The 16768-nt window shown below is 44.3% G+C and overlaps 1 protein-coding gene across 8 annotated transcripts in view; it reads right to left on the reverse strand.

Moving 5' to 3' along the window:
- Nucleotides 1-1084: 1084 nt before the first annotated feature.
- Nucleotides 1085-16768, reverse strand: part of GRAP2 (GRB2 related adaptor protein 2) — a 105084-nt gene continuing 89400 nt past the window's right edge. For all 8 annotated transcript variants that reach the window (XM_083803645.1, XM_083803647.1, XM_083803646.1 and 5 more), the window contains 7 exons: nt 13704-13806; nt 10406-10497; nt 8007-8126; nt 6679-6844; nt 4916-5047; nt 2724-2843; nt 1085-2342 (listed from right to left, as the gene is read on the reverse strand). In XM_083803645.1, coding sequence (XP_083659771.1) covers nt 2163-2342; nt 2724-2843; nt 4916-5047; nt 6679-6844; nt 8007-8126; nt 10406-10497; nt 13704-13781 — 888 coding nt within the window. In that variant the 5' untranslated portion in view covers nt 13782-13806 and the 3' untranslated portion in view covers nt 1085-2162. The remainder of the gene's footprint in view (nt 2343-2723; nt 2844-4915; nt 5048-6678; nt 6845-8006; nt 8127-10405; nt 10498-13703; nt 13807-16768) is intronic.

The raw sequence follows: 16768 nt of genomic DNA on the forward strand, positions 1-16768 counted from the left end.
TTGAGTGCAACCATCCAGCCAATTCCTTACCCACCGAGTGGTCCATCTGTCAAATCCATGTCTCGCTGATCTAGAGACAAGGATGTCATGTGGGAAAACAAGGATATTGTGCGGGAATGAAAGAATCATCATTCATATCCCTCCTCTGCTTTGACCGCTTTCTTTCTTTCTTTCCTTCCACCTTTCCTGTGGACTTAGTCCTCTCCCTCATTGAATATTAGCCCTTTCTCTTCCAAATTTGACATTAGCTTATTAAAAAAAAAAAAAAGGAAAAAGTTAAAAAAGAATGAATCAAGACAAAACACTTCAAAATTGTGGAGTCACAGAGGTTCCACCCCCACATCAACCCACTATATAATGTGGCTTGTTCCAAACAAAGCCACATGGAGTTTACTCCTCTTTAAAGGTGAGATGCTAAAGGCCCAGAACAGAGCCTCTGCAAGAGTAACAGGGCCAAGTCCAGCTCAGGAAGTCTCATGGTGTCTCCCCGTTTCCTGAGCCACCCGTGTAGCCAATGGAGATTAGCTCTTAATGTGTTTTTCAAAGTTTTCTATTCTATGTAGGGGCTTATATGCCTTGTTAATTATTCTCATTTTACTTCAACCATTAATAATCTGCTTTTGGTGGAGTTCTCTCAAATCCTTGACAATGGGTCCTTTCTGCTAATACTCTCTCTAGCTGGCAGCTTTATTTAGGCCAGCTACATTGAATTGGACTGCACCAAGAACCTATTTCCTGGATTTTTTTCTCCCACTAGGACTAACAAAAGATAAGAACATTTTTCTTGCTGAGTCTGATTTGGTTTTAGAGTCTTTTCACTTACCTTTTCTTTCTTTCCCAAGAATGATAATTCATCGCTTCCTTGCTGACTGCTGAGGTTCCACATGTTGTGAAAAATTCGGGCAGCTTGTTTAATATAAACATGCATGAGCGGTGGCTAGGCAGCAGTATCTCTTTCTCGGGGTTTGGATCATTTTAATGTGCATTTGCAGTATATTTGTATCACATCTTGGCATTCACTCAGCAATGATTTGAAATCCTATTCATTTACCTTATTTCATCTAAAAGAAACTGGAACAGAGAATAGACTGTTCAATGGCCACAACTTTATTGTCTGCACACTGTAAAGTCACAGCTCAACAAGTCGCATGATGCATTCCACTGGCAAGTCAGAGTTGTATACCCAGTGATCCTGAACACCCCACCTTCTCAAGGAAAGAACTGGCACGAAACAGAAAAACCTCTTCTCCTCAACCCCTTCCCAACTCAGTTTTAGAAAGGTATCAGTAAGGGATATCCACTGTTGTTATTCAATCCAGGGGATATTCAGTTAGTTGAAGGGCCTGACCTGCTCTAACTAGGATGTCGAATGGGATGTTTAGGTACCTTGGAAAGCAGATTGAAAATGGGACAAGTTGTTGTTATAGGGTGCAGACAGAAGTGCAGGAGAGCAGGACTATCTGAAGAAGCTATGAAATTAGCTTCTCACCCTCCTGTATCTTCACCACTTGGTTGTTTGTACAAAAGCTTACAGGACCCCGTCCCTTCATCTGGTATATCCACACATTCCATGCCCACAGGAAGTACTGCAGGTGCAAGCCAAAAACTATTTAGAAAAGTCAAGGTTGCCTTGCACGTCAGCCTAAGGACCCCTTACTTTCCATCCCTACCTGAAGTATTAATGTAATTACCCATCATCATTTAACTCACCTGGGCATTAGTCCTGCCTCTGAAAGGAAGGTGAAACAGAGCCTGAAGGTACTATGAGTGCAACCAGATCTAAAAGAAAGGGGTAGTGCTACCTAAAGATTGAAGCCTGACTTGTCTGAGGTGCACTTCCACAAAACAAACCTAATTGCAGGAAGTTATCAATACTTAGCCAAAGTAATAACAGGTCAGGGAGGATCCAGCAAGGTCTCAGTAAACAGTCCAGGATTCTTGCTCCCTTCCCCTTTATGGATGTAAAAAAACAGGGGAAAAAATTCCCACCCTCTTCAAAGGGTTCTGTTTCTTACCAACATTTCAGAAGATCAATTCCCAATAAATTAAGACAAAATCAAAAACACCATATGTCCTGGGGGCAAGGGAAGGTTCACTCCCTCTCTGTCCCTGTCATGTCAGAAGAGCAGCTCTGATACGGCCTTCTGGGGCATACCATGCCCTCACAGGAGCACCGGTGTGACATAGTTGGCAGGGAAGAGACCTAGTTCCCCACGCAGACGTCCTTTCCACCATGATGGGTTGGAGCTGTCTAGAACCTCTACAATGTCTCCACTGCGGAAGCCCAGCTCGTCGTGTTCCACAGCATCGAAGTCGTACAAGGCACGGACCCATAGCGTTCGCTGGGAAGGAGATAGAAACAGGCAGGGAACAAGGAATCACATGCTTGATCCAGACCCACTGGTGAGCTCAGGCTCACTCACAAAGTCCCAGATGCCTATTGCGTTGAGCTCATGCTAAGTTCCCTCTTCTAATAATTCTGCATGTTAACTAAGACTGATCTTGAGAACAGTCTTGGAACTACGCTCATGTAGATTCAAGCAGATTCAACCACATTCAAGCAGCTGTGATAGAGTCTTGAGACTCAGAAACATCTTCTAAGATGTATCTCAACAGGCATAACACACTATTCCTCGTGCAACCTCTGTGCAGGTAGCATTGCCTAGACTGCTTGCCATTGACAAGGGACCCACTGAGCTGGGCCTTGCAAGTACATCACTCACTGGTGTCTGCTGGTGCAGGGGGTCTGTGTGTCTCCGTTGCATAGCTGCTGCACTTCCTTGGCCATGATTCCTTAGTCCATGCAGCCCTTCTTTCCTGTCCAGGCTCCCCCCATATCTATCCTAGAAAGACAACAGCAAGAGAAAAGTCATGAATGTACTGAGGTGTAAGAATGAGGGGCTTTAAGAGTCATTGGTGGTCAGGGTCCAAGCCTCATACAAATCATCTTAAAAGTCAGCTTCCAGTACAGTCCCTGTGCTGCAGTCCTGGAAGCAATGCCTCTCATGGAAGAGGTCATCTTAGACTGTTCTATTTTGGATTTTTCTTCTTAGAAGTTGGAAGTTGACTGTTCTCAGCTGTGTTCCACATCTGCTGAGGGGCCAGTGGCTTTTTTGGCTTCTGGGAGTTTTGGAGAAAACCTAAGACCTATTCCTAAGTCCTGGAGAAAACCTAAAACCTATTATAAATCACAGGTGAAAAGCCAGCTCAACAAGGGGAGTTTTGCCTTTCTGGAGTTATTATGACCCAGTCTCCCTACTTTACTTTTTCTTTGGGCTGCCCCACACTGTAAAGAGCAGGGAACAGGCCTTCAAATCCAGTAGCTCAATTAGCGAATGAGGAAAGAGAAAAAAAAATCCATAGAAAAAATTGCATGACTGCACATCTGAAGTCATATCAATACAAATCATCCAGGGAGCAAGTTCTCTTTTGTCTGCACAACCAAGGAGTGCTGAGCGTCTTCAGCTCTTCAGGCCTTTACATGCACCGAAGTTGTTTTTACTTTTTTTTTTTTTTTTTTTTTTTACAATAACAGTCTGACTGTTATCATGTTAGCTTAGGTTGCAGCAGCACTTCAGTGACACAAGATCTGATCAGTTGTATCAACAGAGGGGAGGAAGAACAGCTTGTGTTTGCTGTGAGCAGCTATTGTTTTCTCCCTCTTGCTGCTGATTTTCTTGCACCTACTCTTCTACATGCTCACTTGGTGTCACTTACACCTTTGTCTGTCTAAAAGGTCCCTGAGACTGGGGCACAATTTGCACCTCGGCTGTCCCTGCCTAGATGTGACTGAACTCAATTTGGCCTTTCAGCTGCAAGATTTACTGCATGGACACTTCACACCTCTGAGTCTTTCTGCTCTGTAACGCATGTGACTCAGGCATAGACAGTGCTCCAAAGAGTGCAGGTCCTCAGCTTTGTCAGAGGTTGTGTTATTCCACCATCAGTCCCCTGACAGGCAATGCTACTTGTCTGATGAGAGAACAGCCATTTCATGATTGTCCCTGGCCATGTGATACAAGAGTTCTCACATCTTAAGGAATGTGGCTTTGGATTTCTTCCCTTCATCAAGACAAGTCCTCTCCTTGGCTGATGCTACACTGTCTCTGCCAAGAGACATGAGACAACCCCAGTGTCATGGCTTTGGCTGGGATAGAGTTAATTTTCATTGTAGAGGCTCACATGATGCTGTGTTTGGGATTTTTGGGAAAGTATTTCCCCCCTAATTAATCAGGAAGAACTTTGAAAACATCACCAAGGATTGCTGTTGTCCTCTCCATTCCTATGCCAGCAAGAGAGCAAAGAAACATCATGCATCAGGGGTGCAACGTGATGAAAGGGAATACAAAGGGCCCAGAACAGGAGGAGGAATGTTTTGGAGGAAGCCAGGGTTTTCTAGGTTTACCATAGTCATTTCTAATCCCTGATGTGTTTTGTGGTTCAGACTGTCAGTGGAATGAGACAGAGAAGAAGCAGACAGCAAGGTTTCACTTGTTCTACAGACTTGAGAGGAGTTCCTGAAACTACCTATTTGTGTGTGCAAGATCTGGGAGTGTTTTTCCGAACTGTCACAAGACACTGCCCTTGCTTTCCATTTTTTGGGGTGGAGCTCAGTACTCTCAGGTTCCCAGTGAAAGGGTTACAGCGTGCTGATTTCTTTTTTTTTTGCTGGTTTGTTATTAAGTCCCAAAGATTACAGAACTAAATAAAAACTGACATTTGTTTCAACCCAAAAGATCTGCCCAGGCCACTGCCATCATTGCTGCTACTTCCATATGAAGATATAACTGACTCTGCCTCCTAAAGCAGACTCAGAGTGGCAGATTTTGATAAAGTGACTGTTCACTTGCTACCAAGCAATCAAGGCCAATGTTTCATGTGCCCAGGCTTCATGTGACCTCTTTCCTGGTAATACCTGTTGCTGGTGCAGTACAGGGACTGGATGATCCACGTATCTCCTGGATATAGAAGAATGAGCTTCTGCAGATGCTCCACCCAGATGGAGTGCTTCCCACCCCATCCGTTCGAGACTCCCACCACGCCTTTCCTGATGGAAGAAAGATCCCAAAAGTGAGGTCAGGTTTTGCTTCCCACCACAACCCTGACTGAAGCTTAGCAATCATTACCTACTGATCATTATCATGATCCTTCACCTTGGAGGCTCTTCCAAAAGTATGCTCCTGCCCCTCTGAACAGAAGGACAAATAAAGAATCCCATATTTTAGATCTTCCCCATCCCCGATTCGAAAAGTGGGTAGTAAAAGGTGATGCTGGGCTGGAAATGTGGTCACTGATGTGAGGACCAGCATAGGAGGCAAAATCTTTTTGGAAACACTGCCCTTAACCTTCATTTGTCTCTGCACTAAAATCCGTATATTACTATCATTTTATCATATGGTTGTAGCATCTAGAAATTCTAATTGTGAACTGAAACCCCACTGTGATGAGCGCTAAACATACCCTGCTGAGCCTATCACCATAACAAATATACAGAGCATTTGCCAAAGCAAACTTGACTCCTGTTCTTTCATTTGCCTGTCTGCATCTTGGAGCAAATGCTGTTCCCTTTCCCTCCCTGCTCAGAGTCAGCCCAAACAGGTTGTCTTACTGACAGATATACATGCATTCAGTCTTTCTTTCTCCTTCCCCAAACTATTATTTGCTGTGATCTGTTTCTCATAGGTCCCATAGTGTCTATTTTACATCCTACTAATGCATTTTTAAAGTGCTGAATAAGTGGTCTAGAAAGAGACAACAACACAAGCCCTTCCTTCAGACTGAAAAATAAATCCTCTCTTTATTGGAGCCAGAAAGAATGACCCACATGTAGCTTATAACACTCTCCCGCTTCAGTGAGCAAGTTGTGCACTTTCTGCCTTGCCTCTACCTGTACATCCTGGTAATTTAATACCAGAATCCGTTTCCCAGTAAAGCAGGACTTTGGTTACTGCAGTGACCAGGTGTGTTCACTCCCACTATTGTGTGCGCAACGCATAGCAGGCTTTACTATGTCATTTGCTTGTTCTCCTGGCACAAAACCAGGCATTCACTGGACTGGGATTTCCCTGCCTTCTTAAACATCTACTACGTCCTTCCTGAATGCACAGCTTGTTCCCAGATCTGCTATGTTCTCCTCAGCAGGACTTTTCAGCCCCCTACCAGCCACTGCGCCAGATTCTGCCTTGGGTTCCTCCACATCCCTTACTACACTCACTAAGTAACAGGAGACAGACGATTCTTCTCAGCACAGAAACTTTCCACTGTAATAACAGCTGCACTCTGTGTGCATTCAAGGACGCTAGGAAACCAGACTCAAATTCTTCTCAGACACAGCCTAACAGCAAACTTTGTACCAGACCTTATGAAATCTAGGCGTTTCATAAGGCACGACCTGCTTCCCTCGATTGTGCAAGGCATCTTAGGATTTCAGCTCTGAGGCCTCAGCACAGCTTTAGCAAAGCACCTCTGTGCAGATTTGCAGCATTTTCTATCACAATCCAAAACAAAATCAGAAAATTCTGCTCAAATTAACTAAAAATCTATGTTGCAGGGCCCACCAGCACAGGGATATGATTGGGTTTCCAAGGACAGACCTCCCTCCTAGATATTCTTGCGAGCTAAAATCCTTCAGTAAAAGGGTTTCTCCCTGAGGAACTCCTAAGGATAGTTTGTGTTTACCTTCTCTTCTCGTTCGTCCCTCAGGAAGATCTGCTTCTGCCTGGAGATGGAAGTTGTCTTGTAGTAGTCTACCAGCTTGTTTAGCGAGTAGAATTTCTCTGTCCACAAGTAGTAGTTACCCTTTGAATCCCTCATCACTTTGAAGTGTTGCACATCATCTTCATGCCTGAATCCAGTTGAAAAAGTAAGAGATCACCAACTGGCTTGCACCTTCTTCTTCTTAGAAGAAGTCTTTTCCCGAAGGGAGCCCTAACAGTTCTTTCTGACACTTGGCCAAATCTAGACTTCTGGAAAGTAAACCAGTGGTAGCCCTTATGTGTACTGGACCTAGATGTGGCTCTGTATTTCAAATGACACATCAATTTACAAACGTGGAATGTTGAAAGGCTGGCCAGTCACAAGTGCTATCAGAACAAAGCATAGGGTTTTAAAGCCTCTCATTTGAAATAAAGGCCAGAGGAGCTTTGAGGTCCGCAAATATCTAATAGCTTTATTCTGTACTATGTATGAGACACAAAGGTACAGTTGTAGTCTACCCTGAACTGGAAGGGATGACTTAAACAAGCATCTGGTACACAGAAAGAGGTGGCCACAGCAGAGTTAGTGTTCCTGGCAAAATGTTTTCCTGCATTCCCCCCAGATAATGTTTGAACTCTCTGAATCAGAAACTTCACAATGCTTAAAAAAGGCATTGCCAATCACTACTTTAATTTAAAACTGATTATTGATTGAACATTGATTAACTGAAAATCAGAAAACCAACCATCATTTAACAGCTCTGCTTTGAAGCTCTGAGAATACACTAAGATAGGCTGAGATATACTAAGTGGCTGAAATGAAGGAGGGCTGCTAGTAAAAAGAAAAAAAAAAAAGGCTATTCTTATCCAATGGCTGTTTTATTGATCTGTGGGAAATAAGTTAATAATGTAATTCTGGTAGTAGTAGAATTTTTGGATATAGCAAATGGCACTGTCAAGAAAATAAACCAAATGGAAGGCACACTTTTTGCACTGTGGAAGATGTCCTGTGAACCACCTTGCTTTGCTGCAGCTCCTTCAGAGAAGCAAGTCACCAGGGAATGCAGCTTTGAAATGGGGAATCCACTGTGTCACTTGAAAGGCAGAAACATTTGGGAATCAGATGCCTAATTCATTCTCATTCATGTGACACAGCAGCACTGCCAGCGACTGGCAGCATGCAAACTTCCTGAGAGGCAATGTCACATTAAGACTCCTGTCATTAGGAAGCCAGACCATTAGAAGAGACCACTTATGGAAGAGACCATTAACCAGGAAAAGGGACAGGAAAACATTGTGCGGAGCAGATACCTGACAGAGATGGAGAAGTCACCATGAGAGTTCTGACTGGCCCGGACAATGAAGGAACCAACTCCTTTGCTCATGAGGATGCTCTCGGCTTCGTGGCGGGATATCCTCTCATCAAACCATCTGTCAAGTGGGAAAAATCATGGAGACAGGAATAAAGAAGGGGAATTAAATTAAGGAATAGAAAAACTGAAGGTAAGGAGAACATGAATAAGCAGGATGGAAGAAAGACAAAACAAAATAATCAGAGGATCCCACATGTCTACTCCCACTGGCCATGTGGAGGCAGACCATTTTCTCTGAGCTGTAAAAGCATGTGCATGCAAAGAGAACCACGTAAGCTTTGGCCTGCTAAGTAACACTCAGCTGAAAGTGTAATTACAGGCACAGTAGAGTAAGGTGTTAGTCAAGGAAATTTAAAATTACAAATGTGTATATATATATACATATACACACAATTCTCAGACATACATCAAATTGCTCTTGGTAAACTGATTGAAAATTACTGGACTGTGATGGATATATTGCAAGGGACAAACATAAATTTTTAACAGAAGCAAGGCATGAAAGTTTCAGTACTAATAAATTGGCTTTTGCAAGAGTTATACTACCACAAAATCTCAGAAACACAGAATACATAAGTACGCTTATGTAAATTTAACCAAACATAACAAACGGATAGTATAAGGCACTGGACAAATAATGAGAAAAGTCACCTTAAACAGTAAAATAATGTAGTGTCAATAGGAAATTTTAAGTGGAGAGAAAAAACATCATGTACACTCGTATATGTCTGTGGCTAATAAGATCTACAATCTGCAGTCTTCTGCCTTTATGTAATGCTTAATTACCTGTATTGCATTACAATTAAGGACTGATAATTTCAGACTGTCATTTCCTCTTTTGAGTTTTGTTATTCTTCTCCATCGCAGTTTACCTATGTATCATTAACAATCAAAAGGGAAATCAGACTTTAATCACCACTGATAACTGCTCTTGATGATTATTGACAATACATAGATAGGAAAAATGGCCCATCAAAAATAGGAGACAACTTTCTTCCCTACATCTGGTTCTAGCATCTGGCCTTCAAAGTGCAGACGTGCTACTCATAGAAAAGTGTCAAAGTGGAAATGTTTCTTCACAGTTCTCGCACAGAGAAAACATCGTGAGAAAAATGTGTGTGAAAAAAAGAAGCTGCTAGTGTCCCTGCATGACGCCACAGCCCTGAGAAAAAGTGAACAAGCACAATTAGCTGGGAGATTCTGTCCCCATGAGGCCCAAAAGCAACAGCCCATATTTGTAAAGCAAATTAAAAACGTCCTTCAGCTCAGCCAGGCAGGCTGGCTCATGTCCAAACAGACTATCCAGTAAGTGCCACCTCCAAAGGGGACAGTGGCACTTCTCTGTAGGCCACAAAATCCCTGCACGCTCCCAGTTCGCCTGCCCAGGGCACCAGCGTGTTAGAGCTAGCAGTACTGGGCTTGGTGCACGCTCTGCCTCCTTCTTCTGAAATGCTGCATCACTTTTACAAAAGATGGCAATTAGAGGGGCTTCAGGGAGGATTTCTGCCAACTGAAAGGAAAAAGGTTATAAAAATGCCACCCGTTGGCATATTTATGGCACGGGGCTGGACAGCACATTTAGCAAGTGTTTAAACACCTATCAGTCCTTGCTGTCGTGTCATCTACGCGGCGGGGAGGGAGGAAGGGGGGTATGCCTGTCCTCTGGCAGATCTGTGTTTGGGTGTGCAGTCACGAAGCGTGGAGAGGGGTGTGTGTGTGTGTCTGTGCGTGTGTGTGGGAGCAGGGTGGCATGTCTGGTCTATCGTCTCTGTCAATCCATTAGCAACACCAGCTGTCACATTTCGTGCAGCATTGCACTGACCTCTAGTGCATCGAGAGAAACTCGCACACGCTTCGTGGGGGGAGGGAACGTGGATGGCAGGGTAGGAAAAAGGGAGTTAATGTAGTTAAGAGTGTGGGGGGGGAGGCGGATTACATTTTTTTATAATTCATTTATAGAGAGTTCTCGCTCTTCCTTTTGTGCTCAGACTCTGTCTCTGTTGCCAAGACTTCACATCATGCCTATTCTTCTGTCCAAGGAGAGCTAAATGCAGTTCCTGCCACATCCCGGTGACATCCCTCTGAGCAGCAGTAACAAAGGAGTCACTTGAGAGTGATGCAGAGCATTGAGAACCATTCAGTTCGGAAAGAACACAGGTTTCTTCAGGGTAGGAATAAGGTGCGCTGGCAGAACTGTGTATAGCATTATGGCAGTCCTTGCCAGCCTTAAATTGCAGTGTGTTATAACCAGTGCTTCCTCTGTCACACCTGCCTACCTGCACGCACACACAGACACTCTCTGTGGCACTGTGTAATGGTGGTGCCCACAACACTTACGGGGGAACGTGAAAATCAATGAAGTTCTTAGGAACGTAGCCCTCTTGACCCCTGAGTTCAGCCTTGTACCACTCTTCCTGGGAGCTCAAAACCTGCAACGGAGAGACAGATGAAATAAATGCATCTCCTGAGAAAGGCAAAAGGAACTAAGATTCTGATAGAAAACTAGAATTTTGTGTAAAAGAAAAAAAGAAAAAAAAAAAGAAAGAGAACTCCTCAATACGCTCTACTTCCCACCCACCTCGCAGCAAGGGTAGTGGCTGATGAGCACTTCACTGCAAACAAAGCAGCAATGAAGAATGCTGGGTGGAATTAGACGGACAGCTTGTTAACTTTATCCCTTCATCTGAATGCCGTTTCAGGTGGCTGGGGATGCAGCCTGAATATCTCTGATGTCTGTGAGATGGAGGAAATCAGCTCTGAAGGAGTTAATAGGGGTTTAAGGAGTTCTCTGTGCTGCTTTTAATAGTTAGTACTGGATCATGTCAGCTTCACAAGGGAGGAAAAATCCATGAAAACTCCTCTGACATGTCTGTGTATGAGGGGTATACAGCTATACCTCTGTGTGTGTGTGTTATGGCTGCATGGATATCATCATGCTCTCTTGCAAGTCATTTTGCAAGAGAGTATTTAGTGGGTTAAGTCCTCAGCAGCCCTGAGCTTGCCAGGGCAGATAAAAAGTAGGAGGCAAAAAAGTATTTTAAAGCCACTATTAGCCGCTTCCAAGATTGTTGGACAGCAGGAAGCCAGCCCACAGTGCACACTGGCGCAGCTTCGCGAGTGTTGACATTAATGTTGACTGGAATGGCCCTGAGGGACAGCACCACTGACCAGGGACTGCCCAAATTCACTGCTCCCTGGCTGATGGCCTCTGATACAGCTCTAAGTTAGAGGCGAGAGGACGGATACAACCATTTTGTGATTTTGCCGCAAATGGTGTGGTGTTTGGTTTGACGTTCCAGTTCCTGGGATGGAATTCCTTTTTATAAAGTAGAACATGTTTCTGTTCCTTCTGGGTTTGGAGAGGAGCCTGAAAGTGTGAGCCCTGACAGTTTTTGAAGAAAAAAAGCAAGTGGAAAAGACTTCATTTGAAATCTATTGTTAACAATAATAATACTCGTTCTGTAAGCCAATCTCATGTGTTTGGGAGCTTAACACACATTCTAACTGCTTGGTGCTGGCAACAGGATGTTACTGTCTCCGGGGCTGATTCCCCATTGCCTTGCCTGCCACACAGGCTTTTTCCGCGCATCTGGGTAATGAAATGTTGAGGAGTAGAAAGCTGTGGAGATCTCTGCTTGTCCGGTCACTGCTTCACCCCCCCCGGGTGCTGGATTAAGGTTCCTTTTTGCTGCTGTGGCAAACCGAAGGGGATGTTAGCTACACCCTGCTCTGGCTCATGGCCTGCTCTGTTGGCAGCAGGGTTTCCAGAAGGACCTACCTGATGGTCCTCGGTGAAAAGCTGGAAGGTTTCACTCAGTGTGTCATCCTCTCAAAGAAGGATGTGGGTGTGTGTGTGTGTGTGAGAGAGAGAGAGAGAGAGAGAGAGAGAGAGAGAGAGGGTGGATTTCCTCCTGTCACTGGTGGTTGTGGGCCTTGTGTTTCCTGTTTTCTAATCTCTACATCAATACTGTTCATCTTATCTCCCTCACAGATCAGAAAAGACAGCCGGGAGGTTGCTCAGGCAGCAGAAGGGGGCTCGGGACAGGGTATGAATGTGTGTGTGCGTACGCCAGAAGGAGAGATGTTACTCAGGCGAATTTACCGTTACTATGGCTTGGGCGGTGTTATTTTGTTCACCTCAAGGACGTTAAAACAGGAGGCAGCCTGACTTTTGCGATAGTGAAGTTTCAGTGACAACTAATATTAATACTGGTGTGTAGCATTATTTGACACTTTTCATCAGTAGCTTCTAATGTAATTTGAAAGGAAGCTTTAGCTTATGATGATTTTACAGGGAGAGAAATGGAGTAACAGAAGGAAAAGTGATCTTGCCAACACTGTCACCCAAGACAGGGGCTTAATGAAACCGCAGTCCCCTTAGAAAGCAAATATCAGGTAAATACCAGGGATGTGAGGACTACTCTTGAACTAAGGAAGAATCAGGAATGAGAGTTTTCATCAACCCTTAAGAGAACAAGTGATTTCTCCAGAACACTTCTCATAGCTCTCTGGAAAAAAATGGTCTTTGATCTCAATGAGTTCTGGATGCCATCAGCTTTGTCTAAGCTTCAAAGATTAAAAGGGCAATAAAACAAAAAATGGTGATGGAAGAGGCAAGGCTGAGATGTAATATCTGGCCATTAAATGGAACAGCTGGGAATATACAGAGAGGTAGTAAAGGCTTCGTGGCAGAGCGAGGGTTTAGACCTGATTGTTGTACAACATCCCTTCGGCCAGTGAAGGAGTCAAGGCCTTAGAGAGGTGTTTTACTCAGTCATTTCACACTAAAACAGAATAGCTATGCTGTGGACTGAGAAGTGAATAAGTAATGAGGGTATAGGTTTAACAAGTAGTCCCCTATGGGACTTCAGTAGGGTTCTAACTGTTCTACCATAACATAAGCCAAACAACTTTAAAGAGACTCTCATACTCTCACATGCGCTGTATTGCATATGATCATCTCTACTTCTGCCAGTCTGTCGTTCTTTCACTACTAAATTCCTGCAGGGTGTATATAACAGTATTAGCTGAGGACCATTTAAACTCTTCCATTATGTGTATAACAGACTGTTTTGTGGATATTTCCTCTTCCATTTGCAATTGCCTAAAACCCCTGTGGCAACTAACAGTGATTACTTACAGTGAAAAGTTACGTATAAGTTCTACAATGCATGACACCTATCATTTCTAACAGTTTAATAGTTGGAAATAAGGAAAACAGCAATCTGTCTGGCCCACACTCATCCTGCCTACCTTTAGACATAGTCTTCCTAAACACAGTCACCCTAGACTACCCATATAGTCCATGAAAACAGAGTGAATCTTCAAAATCTGTTCTGCCAAAGACCTGGATCTCTTCCCCTGCAAAGATACTTCCTTGCTGACTACTGGAGGACTGTAGGACAACTACATTTGTAGTTTAGGGACCTAAAATCAAGTGGAGCGGACACAGACTCAAGTGACCTGGGAGTTGCTGGTTGACGTGTAGCAAGCCATATGGGTGTCTAGTGTCCTGCATTTCTATCCCAGTTTATGGACATCTGTGTTCGTCTGTTTTGTTAATGCAAATTGGAGCACAGAAAGACCTGGCAGAATCTTGGCACTGAGCTGTGGTCATGCCTGGAGCTGCGCTTACCTTCAGTATGTCCCCAGCCTGGAAACTCAGCTCATCCTCTCCAGAAGCAGTGAAGTCAAACTTGGCGATGGTTTCCATACTGTGTCTTGGTGGCAGGGCAGAGCTGGAAGAAGTATATGCTTGTCAGCATCAACGAGCTGCTGGGACTGCTGAGTTTAGCTTATAGAAAGCTTATAGGCAATGCTGTGATTTGCACATTGCTGAGAATGCACCTACCATTAGAAGAAGGTAGTTACTAGACACTGAAAGACATTAGCAGGCAGAAGAGATGGCATGGCCAAGAAGATATAACTTGCTCAAGTAATTCAAAGAATCCAACGTGTAAGCTCATTCCAACAGCTGCAGAAATTCCTCTGCAGCAATTTCATGGAAAAGTTTGCACACATCACCCAAATAACCTGGTAGCAAGGAAAAGCTTCTTCTGCGTAGACCAAGGACCACTCTGACACAGTTCCCAATAAAGCAAGTGATTCTGTCATGCAATAGAAGAATGCACTTGCCCTCTGCAATGACTAACTCTTTATCTCAAGAGAGAGACAAATTGTGGACAAAATGAACAGCTTGCAATAAATGTAATTTTTTCTTGGATGGAGTCCACGATTCTGAAGGTTGAAAGAGACTTTTTTCTGTGATGGCTTAGCATGGCTAACCACAACTTTCAGCCAGGAAAAACTGTTTGCAGAAAGACTCCAGTCCCTGTTTTGAAGTGGACAGAGTGTGAAACTGTAGCACTGACAAATTTAAGGCATGCACCTACCCTTCCTCAGCGTTCATAACTTAGGAGCCTGAAATGTACCAGACAGCCTGCAAACCAGAGCCTGCTTTTCATCAGCAGAGCACACGTGGCAGGGGAAGTAGCAACACGAGCTTTGCTTCTTCACCACTTCCTGCTCATGTAACTCGGGACCACTTCTATGATCAAGAGAGTTACTTGGTTCCCATGGCTGGCTTGTGGACCCTGCAGCCCGGCAGTGAGGCTGCCAGTGACAAGGTAAGAAAAGCTAGGCAGCGCCACATTCATCAAAGGCGCTGCTGGGGGTTGTTCTCACAGTCCAGCTTGTGAAGACCATCCAACAGCTCTAACACAGAAGTAACTTTAATGGTTACTAAGCTGGGTTCATCTGAGAGCAATGATCCTGAAGCCAAAGGCTCCATTACCTACCACAAAAAAATACAGGAAATACATAGAGAGGTTAGAAGGATGAAAATTACAGACAGAGGTAGTGCTGTTGAGATGGCACCAGGATTCAAGAGGAAAAACGCCGGCATGGAATGATAAAACATTTCAGAGGGAAAAAACAAACAAACAAACAAACAAACCAGGAGATCTAGTCAGGATAGCCAGTCTAGCTGGGAACTAGTCACAAACCATTGGGGTGACTGACTTGTCAGTGCCACCAGTGTTGACTGAGGTGGTGGCAGATAGCAATGCAGCAACACCAAGGTTTGATCCACAGAGGCCGACTGTTCCCTCCTGCCTGATGCCTGCCTCACCAGCAAGGACTCTTTGGGTGTCTTTACGCAGGCAGTGAGCGTGCTAATGCTTAGCATGATATTTCGGTAAATCCTAGCTGGCTTCTGTGCATGTTAACTGTATAAAAACAGTTATTTATTGGCTAAGTTGTGTATTTCCTGCTCGCAGAGTCCCTTTGCGCTTGACAAAAGATGCCTGGATAAAGCAATCCACAAGAGGGGCCACAGCGTCACTGGAGATTAGTACCGAGATCCGTTATATCTCATTTCTAACTACAAAAAAAAAAAAAATCTTCACTTGCTTTCTCTTGGATTCCGTTAGCACCCTCTTTTTTTTGCTGCTTATTGCAGGTGAATTTGTATTCATGTGACTGACGCGAGCTACGCAGCAAATTGGTGAGCAGTCACGGGCAGCTCTGCCCGTTAAGCGCGAACCGTTCCTGGAGCAGCCGGGCTTGTTTCAGTGCTGGGGCCTCCCAGGTGGCTTGGCACACACGCGGCTGTCGTGACCTGCCATACGCCTGCAGCTCCAGCCCAGTGCCTCAGAGTTTTGTCAAACGCTTCAATACTGAGTCGCAGCACCTTACCAATGTGCTTTATTCACGTTATTGAGCTTCCCGGTTGTTCCCCTGACCTTTTCACCTCCTTTTCTCACCATCCACTTATTGATGCTCTTTAATTCTTACTTATTTGCACTGTATGTATCAGATCTGCAAATATGGATTAACCTTGGCCTCCGATTGCCCCTCGCTTATTCAAGGCACTGGTGTAACTCTGTAGGCGCAGATCAGACCTGATCTGGGGACTGCCCTCTATTCTTGCACTGACATGCTTGGAGCTCCAGTCTGCAACACCCCACAGCCTGTGTGAGCCACCTGTGCACTAACAGAGCATAAGGGAATGAAGTAGGGGTGGAATTAACCATAGAGGGAACTAGCTACACAATGATACCCTTTCATGGAAGGGAACTGAAGAAAAAGACCGAGGAAAATTATTTTAATAAGGGATGTATTTCAGCATTATATATTGCAGCAGAGGGCTGCTGCAGAGAGATCAGTGCCAGGAGTGCAAAAGATTCCTGGAACTCCTAAGTGCAGAGCATTAATCTCAGCTTGAGAGAACAAAACAAAACACACAAAACAAAAGCAAGCAGTTAAAAACAGTAAACTGCTTAAATACAAATCCAGTACTTGATTTTTGCTCCTTAGTGACAGGAGAGACAGTGTGGGGTCTCTCTCTGCAGGAGGCAGGAGAGGAGAGAGCCTTTCGTTTTTCAACATCCCAAGCGATAAAGATGCTATTGGAGATGCTATTGGAGATGCTATTCTCCCTCAAAGGGAGAAGGGCTTGCGAAATGGTTAAAGTCTCCTCTCTCACCTCATTGTCGATTTCAGCAATCACAACCATGGGGAGAGACCAGAAGACAGATACCTCTTCAAACAATCTAACACATGGATTAAATGTGCTTTTCATTGCCAGCGGCTGGATTTAGAAGCGACTCTAATACCATACACAGTGTTGGCTGTGTTGATAAATCAGCAATGCAGTAACACTGTGGCCTTAAGCTCTTTCCCCACCAACTACTAAAGCAA

Source organism: Anser anser, assembly GCF_964211835.1.
Source record: "Anser anser genome assembly, chromosome: 1".
In the NCBI taxonomy this organism is placed as follows: Eukaryota; Metazoa; Chordata; class Aves; order Anseriformes; family Anatidae; genus Anser; species Anser anser.